The sequence below is a fragment of the Hyperolius riggenbachi genome, chromosome 12 (assembly GCF_040937935.1).
Source record: "Hyperolius riggenbachi isolate aHypRig1 chromosome 12, aHypRig1.pri, whole genome shotgun sequence".
Classification (NCBI taxonomy): Eukaryota; Metazoa; Chordata; class Amphibia; order Anura; family Hyperoliidae; genus Hyperolius; species Hyperolius riggenbachi.
The window spans coordinates 28,939,879-28,955,936 of NC_090657.1; the positions used below are offsets into that span (position 1 = coordinate 28,939,879).

The following is a 16,058-nucleotide window of genomic DNA, read 5'->3' on the forward strand; positions in this document are numbered from 1 at the left end:
GCTTGCTTTTGGAGTACGCATACGCAGAACACTTCCAGCCCCAGATGCTGTGCACAGCCCGATGTGTGTGCAAAATTACTGGGTGTACAGAGCTTCATCCGGAGCACCATGCAAACTGGATGGAGAGGTAAGTATAAAGACCAGTGCTGCTCAAATTCGGATCCCAGAGACATCCGGATAGTTGCTGTCCGGATATCTCCCAGTAAACCTGTGCGGGGTGGGCGGGGGAGGTCAATCTTACCTGTCTGACGTCTTCTTTGTCCGTCCCTCGGCGCCTCCCACGATGCGCTCCACGCGATTACAAACACTTCCTCCTTCAACCCGGAAGGAGGAAGTGTTTGTAATCACGTGACCGCCGCTTGGACTGCATCGTGGGAGGCGCCGAGTGACGGACCGAAGAAGACATCATGCAAGTAAGATTGACCCCCTCCCCCCCTGCACAGGTAACTGGGAGATATCCGGATAGAAATATCCGGATGTCTCCCGGATCCGGATTTGAGCAGCACTGATAAAGACCCCATACTACACACACTCATTGGATGCATGAGTAGCACCATGCTGCAGGAACTTCTTTTGAAGTTAAAGTAGGATTAAAAGTGATATTGGGCAAGGTGATCAGTTCTTGCTGTCTTTGAAGAGAAGGTCATAGATGTTGGAAGACATCTGTACACGCTTTAAAGGAAATCTTAAGTAAAAAAAAAAAAAAAAAAAGAAAAAGCAGTTACCTGGGGCTTCTTGCAGCCCCCTGCAGTCATCCTGTGCCGGCTGACCCTTCAGCCAGCAGCGGTGACCCCCTCCAAGCTGACTGGCCTCACACGTCTCCATGCATGGCAGCGTTCTGCGAATGTGCAGTGCAGGAAAATGACTACTGCACATGTGCAGAATGCTCCTGGCAACGGTGGTGCGACCAGGGTGCATACGCCTCAAGGCTGCGCATGTGCACTAGCCAGCGACTGGTCTCAACCAACCAGCTTTGAGGGGGGCTCCGTTACTGGCTGGAGGGTTGCGGTTACTTAAGTAACCCTGGTACGCAATTGTGATTGGCCAACCACTGACCAGTTTTACCACCTCCATGTAGAATGGACAACACAATCTCCTTATAGGTGTTAAAGTTGGTAGTGATTGGCCAATCTTAATTGAAAATGTGTGCCATGCTTTTGATTTACAGATAAAACAAGTGAGAACAGTTGTTTCAGCCAAGGAAATCTTAGTGTGGATGCATCTCTACTGTGCTCAAAATAAGCTACAGTGAGACCGATTACATAAGCAGCGATCAGCACAGACTGTAGCTTCTTCACTAATATAAATTTGCCCTCTTAGGCTATATTGGCCTTCATCAGTGCACATAGATCTGGCTCCCGTTAATTCTGGCTCACCATATCTGTATAACCAGTTGCGTTTGGTCAGTATTAGTTTTGGAGAGAACGTTGTATAGGTGATGCCTTTAATGACTGACTGCACAAGATCTCTCTGCAAACTTTCAAAACGTTACATTTCTTCTTCCGGCATGTTACAGAGCTGGCTCAGAACAAGTTCTGTATCAAGAAGAAACTTAACATTTTGAAAGCTTGCATAGAAATCTTGTGCAGTCAGTCATTGAAGGTATCACCTAAACCGGTGTTCCCCAACCCTGTCCTCAAGGCCCAACAACAGTGCATGTTTTGCGGAAATCCACAGAGGTAATCCGCTCTGCTGAGACACTAATGGCCTCACCTGTGCATGTTTGTGGTTTTCTGCAGAAAAAGTACTATTGGTGGGCCTTGAGGACAGGGTTTGGGAACTCTTACCTAAACAACTTTTGTTGTAGTCAGGGCTTCAGAGTCTGAGCAATTTTGGGTACCTGGAGTCAGTGGTTTCAATAAACTGAAGCAGCAGTCAGGTGATTTTTGAACCAAATCCATGGCCTTTGTAAATATTAGACTGAGGAGTAGGTGTAAATTTGGGTACCTGTAGTCAGAGGTCTCATAAAGGGAGTATGAGTCGGATGATTTTAACACCGACTCCACAGCCCTGTTTTTAGTGCCTTCATATCTGTATACACACAGTGTAAGGGTTGGGACTCAGTGCGGCTGCTTAGCAGCAATAGCACACGCGATTTGCTAAATTGTGAAGGTGCCATGATTTTACGGAGATTCCTGGAGTCCTTGCAATTTGGCTACTGTAGCCATTGATGTAATTGTTCTGATTTGGTTTTCAATGGAAATCCATGCCTACTGTAAAAAATAAAAAAAAAACTTGTTAAAATGATCTGCACATCGTAAAGTTGTGTGGAAAAATACTTAGGGATCGTCTGCAATTCCCACTGATACAGTTGTGACCCCTTCCCAAAAAAAGTTTCCGTTTTCCACTGAAGTGGGAACACAGCATTCTGATTATTTCAGCTGTTTATGGTTTGATGTCTTTACTTATATAGATCTGGACCTGCTTCTTCTTGTGCTATCATTAGTTCTTGATGTACTCTGCTGTCTTCCCGGATATACCATAACATAACTATGAACAGCAATGATGAATCATGCAGGGTAACGTTTGTCATAATCTCCTTCCAGGATTTGCAGACATGGACACTGATCCCTATGATGAGTTTGGGAATTACATTGGTCCTGAGTTGGACTCCGATGATGACGACGACGATGATGACGATATGGGAAGAGAGGACAGAGATATTGATGTGGTAAGGGATATAACGGAATGGAGCAAGCTTTTGTATAGGATTGTTTTGCTACTTGTAGTCAAACCTAGGCTATTTGATTCTTGTCCTTTAACTGGTTGTGCCTGGTCTACTAATCTCCATACAGACATATTGCTAGGGCTGGCACATCCAAAATCAATCTTTATTGGTTTCATGTAAAAATATGGCCAACGTTTCGGAGCCGCGTAGGGCCCCTTTGTCGAGGCAATATTTGCTCTGAGGCAAAGATCTATAGAAACAAAAAGACAATAAAAAGAAGTATAAACAAAAAAACAAAACAACCTTTCGTACTACCTCAACCAGATAGTAGAGTGTATGTGCTATTAAACCAATCGAAAACGATTTTGTTACTTTTTATTGTCTTTTTGTTTCTATAGATCTTTGTCTCAGAGCAAATATTGCCTTGACAAAGGGGCCCTACGCGGCTCCGAAAGGTTGGCCATATTTTTTACATGGAACTAATAAAGATTGATTTTGGATGTGCCAGCTTTCTTCCTTGTTGAATACTGCATAGAGGGCGTCCTCCCTCTTTTTAGCTGTTGCACTCCCCTTAACGACTATGGGTTTGATCCATTAGTGAGTGTGAGACAATACTTCCAATATATTGCCAGGGCTTTCTGCAGAATAGCCTGTACTGTCCTATGGAGCGGAAGTGGGCAGGTGTGAGTAGCAGGGCTGTGGAGTCTTTACAAAAATCATCCGACCCTTCAGTTTATGAAACCACCGACTCCTCGGCTCTGACTCCACAGCCCTGATGAGTAGGAGGAGTCCTGCTGTGAGCTGCCGTATCGATAAGCCAAGTAGACTCCAGCCCAGCAGCAACAATTCAAATACATTCATATCAAATGATGTACCATAGCCTGACAGCTATGCATACAAGCCAACCATTGTACAGCTTGTACGTATAGCCGTGAGGCTATGCTACATAATTTGATATGAATGTATTTTGCTTGTTGCACCTTATACACTACTGCACTTTATAATTGTCCCCTGAAGAAGCCTCCAGAGTTTATGGTGAAACATGTTGGGCTAGTCCAGTGATCTGCAAACTTGGCTCTCCAGCTGTTAAGAAACTACAAGTCCCACAATGCATTTGTCTTTATGAATCATGACTGTGGCTGTCAGATTCCTGCAATGCATTGTGGGACTTGTAGTTCCTTAACAGCTGGAGAACCAAGTTTGCCGATCACTGGGCTAGGTGGAGGATGTTGATTGTGTGTTATTTATTTATATGTATTCAATTTACAGAATTTAAGAGAGGACCAACTTCCTTATAATATAGTGGAGCTATAGGCTACCAATAGGGTGTTCATTTTGATTTCTCACTTCTTTTCCATGTCCAAAATGTGCACAGGCAGTACAGTCAACATCTGTGTTCAGTGATGCATTAAAAGTTGTTTTATCCTGAAGCATAAATTGTGCTTTCAGACTGAATTCAGTATAGTGTTTTAAGGAGAGGTAAGTATGTAATATTCACTTTCAGGTACATCATGTGTTAATTTTAGATCATTTTACTCGGTTAAGTTCCCTTTTAAAGTGAACCAGAGATGAAGCACCCTCATTTATTTTCCAATATATATCAATGGGAACATGACAGTAAACACCCACCCTGCTCTTTGTTTCACTATTCACTGCTTAGACTGCCTGTTATCAGCTCTGATAAGAATCCCTGACTGAGCATTCAGTCTAGCTTTGCCTAGAATGATTATAGCTGAGTCAGTCTACTGTGATGTCTTTTGAAGGCCAAGCCTGCCCCCCTTCTGGCTCTGATTTCCAGCTAGGAGGATACATAGCAGGAAAGCAGAGCCAGGAGGGGGCAGGCTTGGGCTTGAAAAGACATCACAGTTCTGGGCAAAGCTAGACTGAATGCTCAGTCAGGGATTCTTATCAGGGCTGATAACAGGCAGATTTAGCAGAAAAGAATGAAACCGAGAGCAGGGTAGGTGTTAACTGTCATGTTCCCATTGATATATATAGGAAAATACATAAGGGTGCTTTGTCTCTGGTTCTCTTTAAAGACCTTCAGCATGAAAATCAGTGACTCACTGGGTAGGTCAGAGCAGATGTGTGCTCATGGAAGGAGAAGTTGTTATTGTCAGGGCTGTGGAGTCGGAGTCGTGGAGTCGGAGTCGTGGAGTCGGGCAATTTTGGGTGCCTGGAGTCGGAGTCGGGAAAAAATGCACCGACTCCGACTCCTAATGAATTTGTAACTGTAATTAAAATAGAAAATATGATAAAATGTTCTATTTCTCAGATAATAGTCATTAAAAATAATGTATATATACAGTATATATACAGTAATAGCTGTGCTTAGTCCACAAAAATGAAATAAACCAATCAAAATTAGTTACTTGTGCTGCTTCAATAAAGCAGTCCCCGTATTTTTAAGGTCAGATATACATATCTGATTGTGACTGTATATATGATGTGTACACAGGACTCTCTTATATATACTAAATAACATCTATGCTGTAAGAATAAAGCCTGATGTGTAGCTATGTCACTAATAGAGATGGTCAACGAGATGGAAATAATTCTGCATTGATGCTGATTTATGCAAATGTATGCACTCCCTTTGCTGATGAAATAAAATAATTTGATATGTTATTAAAATTTGGTTTGGTGACTACAAATTAAAGGGTAACTGAGACGGATGAAAAGTAAAGTTTTATACATACCTGGGGCTTCCTCCAGCCCCCTTCAGGCTAATCAGTCCCTCACTGTCCTCCACCACCCGGATCTTCTGCTATGAGTCCTGGTAATTCAGCCAGTCAGCGCTGTCCGGCCGCACCCCGCTCCCACAGCCAGGAACATTCTGCACCTGCGCAATAGTGCTGCACAGGTGTAGTATGCTCCTGGCGGCGGAGTGTGTGCATGCGCACTACGCTTGACTGACTCAAGTACCTGGACTCATAGCAGAAGATCCAGGTGGTGGAGGAGGACAACGAGGGACTGATTATCCTGAAGGCGGCTGGAGGAAGCCCCAGGTATGTATAAAACTTTAATTTCATCTGTCTCAGGTTTACTTTGTTACACAGTAGTACTACATATGCACTCCCCACAGAGCTGCAGGGAATCCACTGAGAATGCTGTGCACATTGAACACAGAGGTGTTGTCTGTTTACAATCTCCTCATTCCCCTGCAGAGTACCTGCACATCATTCTTACATGTACCCACACTTACATTGCCTAGAGCCTGATAGATGTTCTTTGTTCCGGTTGTACCTTTTACAAGTACTTTTACCAAGGACTAGTTTTAGTCTAAAGGGGATAAATATAGTAGTCTACATATCCTTCTCACTTCAGTTGTCTTTTAAAATTCCTAAGCGTTGGCAGTTAAGAGACGAATTTCATGTTACATACTTTTAATCAACAAAATTGTAATATGCAAATTAGAGGAGTCGGAGTCGTGGAGTCGGAGTCGGTAGATTTTTGGACCGACTCCACAGCCCTGGTTATTGTGACACGCTTTACTGACCGTTTTTATATGAAGTGTAATTTTCAGGTTATTTTTCTTCACTTAAAGGACAACTGATGTAAGGAGACTATGGAGGCTGCCATATTTATTTCCTTTTAAACAATACCAGTTGCTTGGCAGCCCTGCTGATGTATTTGGCTGCAGAAATAGCTTAATCACACCAGAAACAAGCATGCAGCTAAGCTTGTCAGATGTGACATTGTCATAAACACCTGATCTGCTGCATGCTTGTTCAGGGTCGATGGCTAAAAGTATTAGAGGCAGAGGATCAGCAGGCTAGCCAGGCAACTGGTATTGCTTAAAAGGAAATAAATACGGCAGCCTCCATATTGCTCTCGCTACAGTTGTCCTTTAACAAGGTTCTTTTAAACTCTGGTAAATGATGGTGTTTGGAAAACTTAGCCATTCCTGCTTCTGCCACATTGCTGCACGCCACTTTACATGTCTCCACCTATGCTTGCCACACCCACCACTGGCCTCTTAAGGTGCGCGTACACCTTCAAACTCTGTCACCTACCAGGAACGGGACATGATCCCTCAGGCTACAGTTCTGGGCCCAATGCTGGACAGATGTGTTGCTAGCCTCCAGGCTAGTAACATTTTATATTGCTATGGAGCTGGAGGGTAGGAGAAAAGTAGATCAGCAGTACCCTTGTCCTCCTGGTCCAATCCGTTGGGCTGCTGTAGCGAAATTAAAGTCTGCAACGCAGGGGCTACTGCGCATGCACTGTTCCGGTCCACGCGCATCCTCGATTGCAATTGTGTGGTTGGTATAAATTGTGCATGTGTAGAACATTCTGAGCCTCTGGTGTGCGATCAAGGAAAAGCAAAGCAGGGACTGCGCAATAGCAAGTTACTCAGTTGGAGTTTACACAGCGCAATGGATCTAATTGGGAGGACACCAGGGGAGCTGACAGACTACAGGTGGCTTCTGGAAGCCCCAGGTAAATAAAAGTCCACTTGTTCCCCCGTCTCAAGTACACTTTAGGATAAATTCAGTAGATTTCACAAAAGGCACAATTGCTTCATGTCTCGTGTCTCTTTAGATCAGTGGCCCTCAAACTAAGGCCCGTGTGCCGAATGCGGCCCTTGAGGTTTTTTTCACTGGTCCTCAACTCACAACATGTATTGCTTATAGATGCGGTCCACTGCATCTTAAAATATTGGTGGTCCGCATACAGAATAGCAGTGCTGCCACCACCCATCCACAGGGAAGCCAGAAAGCAGTAATTCGCTGGCTTCCAATCCAATTTTGCTTCAGGTGACACTGCTGTCCAATTGGATGACAGGTTGTCCCCTGGGTATGCTTCACTGTCCGGCGCAAAAAGATTTTTTACTATCTGCACATGCCGTGTTGGGGGCACAATATCTGCTTTGGTTAAAGGTTAGAGAAACCGAGAGCCCAATATAGTGTAGTATGTTCAGCATGAAATTCGTAAAGATAATTCGTGAGAAGAGTATACTCACAAACGTGGGTTACCACAAAGGCAACCACTGTATAGGCAGGTGAGGAGATTAGACCTGTCCTCACTCAGGATTAAAGGGGAACTTCAGCCTAAACAAACACACTGTCATTAAGTTACATTAGTTAGGTAATATTATCTCTTACCCACCCCGTTTTAAAAGAACAGGCAAATGTTTGATTCATGGGGGCTGCCATCTTTGTCATGGGGGCAGCCATCTTTTTGGTTGAAAGGAGGGGACAAGGAGCAGGAGACAGTTCCAACTATCCTGTGTCCTGATAACCCCTCCCAGCTGCACACACTAGGCTTCAAATGTCAAATTCAAAATGTAAAAAAAAAAAATGCACCAAAACAGCAGAACGAGAACAACATCATCAGAAATCCCATCATGCTTTGCACAGCATTAGGGGAAAAATGCCCGGGCAGTTTTTTTCTGTGCAGCTAAAAATGAGGCTTGTATAAGAGAAAAAAAGTTCTGATGCTGTGAAACAGTTAGGGCTTGTTTCCACTATCGCGAATCTGCATGCGTCCAACGCATGCAGATTCGCACATGGTATGCAAGTGGGTGGGCCTGTTTCCACTGTAGCGTTGGTGATGTGCGTTTTTTTCAGCGGTAAAAAAACGCACAAAAGAGCCAACGATTTCGCCTGCGTCGGGAATCCGTGCGAATCGCCGCTAATGTATTTAATAGTAAAAACGCATGCGGTTTTTACATGCGTTTTTACCCGCGATTTCGCGTGCGATTTCGCACCTTTTCCAATTTTATTTTGCCCTGGCAGTGTCATGGTTAATTTCGCATGGCACCCTGCCATGCGAAATCGCACGCGAAATCGCGGGTAAAAACGCATGTGGAAACGCATCCGCATGCGTTTTTACAAGCGTCGGAATGCGGCCGAAATCGCGTCGCAACAGTGGAAACAAGCCCTCAAAGAAACACCAAGCCTTTCCAGTGCTGCTGAGTCAATTTTTAGTCTGGAGGTTCACTTTTAAGAAGTCGCTCTCTGTAGATCAGAAAAGGGGTAGATGACACTCCACCAGGGGCACAGCAAAGGGGCAACAGAGGCGCCAGCAGGGTAAAAGTGGAGAAAACCTTTCAAATTTGCTTGGAGGACGCGGTGGACTTACCTCCATAAAGCAGACATGAAAGACTGTCTGTATAATAGTAATCACATTTATTATGTAGTACTCCAAAAGTACAACGCGTTTCGCAGGACATGCCCACTTCATCAGGCAATAAACGTGGGGACAAACAGAATTTCAGCAGTAGCAGGAGTAGCGCCTTGCACTTTTGGGGTACTATATAATAAATGTTATTACTATTATACAGATAGTCTTTCATGTTTGGTTAAAGGAGTCATCAAGCAAGTATTGCTATCCAGAGTACTATTTACCTGGGCTTCCACCAGCCCCTGGCAGCCGCAGCTCTGCTCCATCCGCCACGGCTCCCATTTCCTGGTGGTTCCTCGCCAGGTGTCCTCTACTGCGCTTGCACGAGCGCCGCTGCCAGTCACCTCCACTTGGTTCGGAACATACTGCTCAGGCACAGAACACTCCGGACCCCATGTAGGTGATTGACATCTGCGCTCGCGCTGTAGAGGACGACCTGGCAAAAACCAGGGGCAAGCAGCTGAGAGCGGAGCTGCGGCGAGGGACATAGCGGCTGCCAGAGGCAGGGGGAAGCCTCGGGTAAGTAGTACTACTTGCTTGATGACTTTAAATGGGAGACAAAAGGGCTGCTCATGTTTACAGGTAATAGTTTATACTACCTAGGTTTAATGTAATGTTTTGTACATCATATTATGTATTATGTATTGTCCCGGCCCTTGACCAAAGAAGTTTGGGGACCCCTGCTGTAGATGGTCGCTGATAGACTGGCTCACTTAACGCATGTAATACATTAGTGATTTGTCTTTCTCCAGCCAGAGGAAGACGAGGATGATGACTATATGGGAGATCCTGATGAGGACCGAGGAGGGATGGAGGTTGTCCTTCATGAGGACAAGAAGTATTACCCCACTGCAGAGGAAGTGTATGGACCAGAGGTGGAGACCATTGTGCAGGAAGAAGACACCCAGCCTCTGACAGGTGAGAGATGGGCTCTGTGACCAGAAGGAAAACTCACCCCACTACTGACTATACAGAAGCTGCCCTATCCATAGAACTAAGGCCCTGTTCAGACTATGGCTTCAATTTATCAAAGGGTGTTCGATAACAAAATCCCAGTCCTTAAAATAGTACCGCATTCGGTATTTTACACTTCACTGTGCTAATTCATCAATATTTTCACGTGTGGTAGAGGTTCGTTAAGTTACCGAAGTACTACGGCTTCAGTTCATCAAAGGCTGTTCGATAACTGCAGAGTGGTGCAGAGCAGCTTGGAATGTCTCTGTGTTGTTACAAGCTGATAACAATAGAAGGCATCCAGACATCCCTTTACATGTAAACGTGTTATATTTACTGTTTTTTATACTGCCTCTGCTGCTCTGAATCTGTCGATCAGTCTTTCTTAACATTTTACTTATTTGCCACAACGTAGATAAACTTCCTGGAGACATTACAAATGCCATGCTTGGTGATTTCACCACTTGCATCTTTGCATTTTCAAACAGGGACTCAAAGGGTTACACCACCGAAGGGTATCTGGGGATATCTTTTGTCCCGTTCTCTCTGCTCACTGCCTGGGGGGGTCTGAAAGCTTGTGTGGAGAAGCCTGTGTGACCTATCAGCAGCACTTGCAGGAGAACAGGGGCTGTTTCTATTGGCTGCCTGCTCCTGCTAATCATGAAAACATTCACACAGAAGGCTTTCGAAGCCTGTAACGACAGGGAAGAGCTGGAGATAAACACCGAATGTGCTAGCGAATGTGGTAACCTTGATGAATTAACATTTACTGACATTTGCTGACATTTGTTGAGCACAAGTCGATAATTTATCTCATTGCTCTGTCATTTCAGCTTCTCATTCGGTAACAGCTTTGATGAATTAACATTTTCGAAAGTGCTCCGTTAAGTCAGCTGTTTTCAGCATTACCGAATGCGGTAATGCTTGATGAATTGAAGCCACTGTGCGTTCCTAGCCGTTTTTACAGAACGCATACAGAAATATTTTACACATAGAAACGGCTACTAATGTTTTCTAATGGCCTCGTTCACATGTATGCGTATGAGACGCACACGTTTCTCATCTGCATTGCTTCACGCAGTTCTGTGCATCACGCACAGAAACGGACGCAATGAAAGTCTATGGACGCATATCAAAAACACGTACTATTGCGTTTTAGCGTAAGTTTCCCTCTGCGGTTCCCATAATTTTTTTTCCCCGGGTCACCTGTGTGTGCAAAACGCAATAGAATATGCATTCGAACGCAAGAAAAACGCATGTGTTTTTCAACTTGCGTTTCTTTGAATTTATACGCGTTCTACAAACGCTGACAGTATGAACAGGGCCTAAATATGCAAGTGGTCTCAGGGACCTAACACAGATCACAGAGCTCCAGACAGGGAAATATTCTTAAAGGGAGTCTGAAGTGAGAGGGATATGGAGGCTACCTTGTATGCAGATCAGGCGCTCTTATTCATGCATTATTCATTTTCACGTCACCTGGTTTGTTGTGTTTGCAAAACTGACTTCCTGTGTGAATGTCTTATGCGGACCAAGCTAATTGAAATCTACGGCCTGTTTTGGTGGTCATCTGGCTGGAAGGGCGATCCGCCGTTTCCTTCGCTCCCGCCGTTTGTTCCCACAGCTCACTGGCTCCTCCTGTCTCTATGACGGCAGAGCCCTGTGAGCGGGTCAGGAGACGATTTCATTGGCTCCTGGCCTTGTCTTTCAGTGTAAGCCGCTCCCATTGTAAGACGGGTCAGGAGCCAATAACAGCGGCTCCTGACCGGCTCACAAGAACTCTGCCGACATAGAGACACCAGAGTGGGTGGCCCAGGATCCTGACGTGCGGCGGTCGTGATGGGTGTGTGCGGCGATTCGTCGGGATTCCGCCGTTTTTGTACCAGCGGTCTCTGGTCCTTAAAGGGAGCAGAGACCGCTGGCAATTAAGTGGTTAAATTGAATAGCAGCCTGTGAACTGTCTAAACTCCTCCCCCCAGCCCATCATCACCCATAGGAGATAGAGAGCAGCTGTGAGGGGAGACCAGTCAGTCTCCTCCTGTTGTTGTGAAATACCACAAATCGATGTCTTGGAAGTAAAGTATTGGTTTATTTACTGTACAGGAGACGAAATTTTAGTCTCCCGAGGAAGGCTCGTAACAGAAGTTATATACCCCAAATTACACATTACAATCATTCCTCCTACCAATAACCTGATTGGATCCTCACAAAATCTCTAAGTTAACTATTGGAATACAGAATACAGCATAAATGAATACATGAATACATATTAATATTTAAGTGGATGAGATCAGTCAGTCGTTAATTATTATTAGAGGTATATGTTTCATCAGTAGCTTGTTTAATTTAAGGCTAGTTTGACTAGTGAGATTCACACAGCGCCATCCTTATCTACAAGACAGACAAATCATCCCTAGTAGCACATTCCAAACCAATGAAAACATGTGAAAGAAGAGAACTAGTCTTATGCTGTATAGAACAAAGGGAGTATGGCAAAATGGCTTACAGGTGGCCATTTTATTTATCAATTTTACTTCACTGTGAATACAGAGGAGTTCCTGACCATCTCCTCTGCTCTCTGTTCCCCTTAACAAAGTTTGAGGAATGAATCCTACCTGACAGCTGAAGTATTCATCCAAAAACAATTGTTCTTCCGGTGTGATGAGTGTCAGACACAATCCATTTTTTTTTCTGTTCTAAGAACCGATTATCAAACCTGTGAAGACAAAGAAGTTCTCGATGATGGAGCAGGGGCTGCCAGCCACCGTATATTCCATGGAGTGAGTATCTGTTTCAGCAGCTTCTTCTTGCAATGCCATTTTTAGTGCTCCTTCTGTCTAAATTTGGTGCTGATTATTGCTTTACAGGTTTTTGGCCGATCTAATGGACAACTCTGAGCTCATCCGGAACGTCACTTTGTGTGGTCACCTCCACCATGGAAAGGTGAGTTACCAACCAGTGTTAGTTTCTAGGTCAGAGGTTCTTCACAATGTGCCACCATAAACAGCAATGGGTTGTATGCTCTAAAGATGAACTGTCGCGAAAATCTTAAAATTTAAAACAGACAAATATGTACATTTCTTCCAGAGTAAAATGAGCCATAAATTACTTTTCTCCTATGTTGCTGTCACTTACAGTAAGTAGTAGAAATCTGACATTACCAACAGATTTTGGGCTAGTCCATCTCCCCATAGGGGATTCTCAGCACAGCCTTTATTCTTTATAAAGACATTCCCTGAAAAAGATTTATACTAAGATGTTGGCCAGCCTCCCTGCTCGCTGCACACTTTTTTGGCAGTTGGATGGAGCAACTGCCATTCACTAAGTGCTTTTAATAATAAAGAAAACCCTGAGAACCCCCCTGTGAGAAGATGGGCTAGTCCAAAATCTGTCGGTAATGTCACATTTATGCTACTTACTGTAAGTGACAGCAACATAGAAAAGTAATTTACAGTGGTATGCAAAAGTATTCGGGCCCCCTTGAAGTTTTTCACATTTTGTCACATTACTGCCACAAACATGAATCAATTTTTATTGGAATTCCGCATGAGAGACCAATACAAAGTGGGGTACACGTGAGAAGTGGAACGAAAATCATACGTGATTCCAAACATTTTTTACAAATAACTGCAAAGTGGGGTGTGCGTAATTATTCGGCCCCCTGAGTCAATACTTTGTAGAACCACCTTTTGCTGCAATTACAGCTGCCAGTCTTTTAGGGTATGTCTCTACCAGCTTTGCACATCTAGAGACTGAAATCCTTGCCCATTCTTCTTTGCAAAACAGCTCCAGCTCAATCAGATAAGATGGACAGCGTTTGTGAACAGCAGTTTTCAGATCTTGCCATAGATTTTCGATTGGATTTAGATCTGGACTTTGACTGGGCCATTCTAACACATGGATATGTTTTGTTTTAAACCATTCCATTGTTGGCCTGGCTTTATGTTTAGGGTGATTGTCCTGCTGGAAGGTGAACCTCCACCCCAGTCTCAAATGTTTTGCAGACTCCAAGAGGTTTTCTTCCAAGATTGCCCTGTATTTGGCTCCATCCATTTTCTCATCAACTCTGACCAGCTTCCCTGTCCCTGCTGAAGAGATGCACCCCCCGAGCATGATGCTGCTACCACCATATTTGACAGTGGGGATGGTGTGTTCTGAGTGATGTGCAGTGTTAGCTTTCCGCCATAAAATAGCGTTTTACTTTGTATTGGTCTTTCATGTGGAATTCCAATAAAATTCATTCATGTTTGTGGCAGTAATATGAGAAAATGTGGAAAACTTCAAGGGGGCGGAATTCTTTTGCAAACCACTGTATGTCTCATTTTACTCTGGAAGAAACATACATCTTATTTTTATAGGTTTACGTGTATTTAAAATTTTAAGATTTTCGTGACAGAGGTCCTTTAAAGGGATACTGTAGGGGGGTCGGAGGAAAATGAGCTGAACTTACCCGGGGCTTCTAATGGTCCCCCGCAGACATCCTGTGTTGGCGCAGCCACTCCCCGATGCTCCGGCCCCGCTTCCGGTTCACTTCTGGAATTTCTGACTTTAAAGTCAGAAAACCACTGCGTCTGCATTGCCGTGTCCTCGATCCCGCTGATGTCATCAAGAGCGCACAACACAGGCCCAGTATGGTCTGTGTCTGCGCAGTACACTCCTGGTGACATCAGCGGGAGCGAGGACACGGCAACGCAGGCGCAGTGGTTTTCTGACTTTAAAGTCAGAAATTCCATAAATGAACTGGAGGCGGGGCAGGAGCATCGGTGAGTGGCTGCGCAGGCACAGGATGTCTGCGGGGGACCATTAGAAGCCCTGGGTAAGTTCAACTCATTTTCCCCCGACCCCCCTACAGTATCCCTTTAAGAAGAAGAACGTGTAAAGTCTTACCACTTGATGAGTGGAGCAGAATGCTATAATCACATCATGTATTACACTCTACCCATTGTGTATAAAATTTTAGGCACGTAATTCTGCTTAATGCAGTTTAGTGCATACACTCGAATGTGCTTAAAACTTTGGCCAGATATTGGATGATTCTAGTTACGGGAAGAAGGACAGTTGGCTCTTAGCTATGTTTAATACACCCTGATATGTCATTTATTTTAGTCTATATCGTTATATAAAAATATATTTGTATTACTTTTTTATTGGAGATATGTTTCCTATTGGCATTTTCTAGCTGATAAAATTGTCTTCTGGGGTTGGGAAGTAATTATTGTACCCTAAATCATACTGTAGTGAGCACGGCATCCATGGAGATATGATGCTCGCCTTAGGCAACGCTGGCAGCTACCCACATTTGGACTTTGTGTTACCCAGCTCACTGAACCACTCCTATACCCACTAGAGGCATGTATGATATAAAGGTAGTTGAAGTTAACCCATGCTGTCATAGACCTTTATCCATTTTCTTACCTGTAGTTTCTGGCCCCTTATAGAGACACTGTAACATCAAAAATATCCCCTGGGGGGTACTCACCTCGGGTGGGGGAAGCCTCGGGATCCTAATGAGGCTTCCCACGCCGTCCTCTGTCCCACGGGGGTCTCGCCGCAGCCCTCCGAACAGACGGCGACAGACCCGACTGTTAGTTCAATATTTACGTTTGCAAGCTCCAGTGGGGGCGTTGTGGCTGCTTTCGGCTCCGAAGTAGACGTAAATACCCAATCTCAGTCGGGTCCCTTCTACTGCGCAGGCGCAGTAGAGCAGACCCGACGGCGATCGGGTATTTCCGCCTACTTCGGAGCCGACAGCTCAGAGCGCCTGCGCAGGAGCCGGGAAGGTAAATATTGACGTCACCGCTGCATGGAGGGCTGCAGCGAGAAGACCACTGAGGGACGGAGGACGGCGTGGGAAGCCTCATTAGGATCCTGAGGCTTCCCCCAACCGAGGTGAGTACCCCCCAGGGGACGTTTTGACGTTACAGATTCTCTTTAAGGACCAGATACCTTTTTGGTAAAAAGAAAAAAATGGAGTTCGCCGACATCACGCCGCATGGACCTGTCTTTCTTGCAGTTTGCGCCGCTCTCCCATTGCTGCAGCCCAGTCGCTCTGCCGTCTGTATGACAGCAGAGCTCCGTAAGCCGATCAGGAGCCGACTTCATTGGCTTCTGACACTGTGATCACTGTGAACCAATCAGTGATCACAGGGACATGTACACACAGGACAGAGGTGTGGTGCTCCTGGGAATTGTCCCTGGTGTGCCATAGCACCCATTTTGAGAACCGCTGCTCTAAGGACCGTTTAAGGAATAAGTTAATGATGTAACTGCATTGCATGCCTCAAAGGACACCTGCAAGCAGATACCA

At 44.8% G+C, this 16,058-nt stretch overlaps 1 protein-coding gene across 3 annotated transcripts in view; it reads left to right on the top strand.

The window, feature by feature from the left end:
- EFTUD2 (elongation factor Tu GTP binding domain containing 2) overlaps positions 1 to 16,058 on the top strand; it is a 179,410-nt gene that overhangs the window by 94,075 nt on the left and 69,277 nt on the right. For all 3 annotated transcript variants that reach the window (XM_068263300.1, XM_068263301.1, XM_068263302.1), the window contains exons 2-5: positions 2,547 to 2,671; positions 9,550 to 9,715; positions 12,453 to 12,531; positions 12,619 to 12,694. In XM_068263300.1, coding sequence (XP_068119401.1) covers positions 2,558 to 2,671; positions 9,550 to 9,715; positions 12,453 to 12,531; positions 12,619 to 12,694 — 435 coding nt within the window. In that variant the 5' untranslated portion in view covers positions 2,547 to 2,557. The remainder of the gene's footprint in view (positions 1 to 2,546; positions 2,672 to 9,549; positions 9,716 to 12,452; positions 12,532 to 12,618; positions 12,695 to 16,058) is intronic.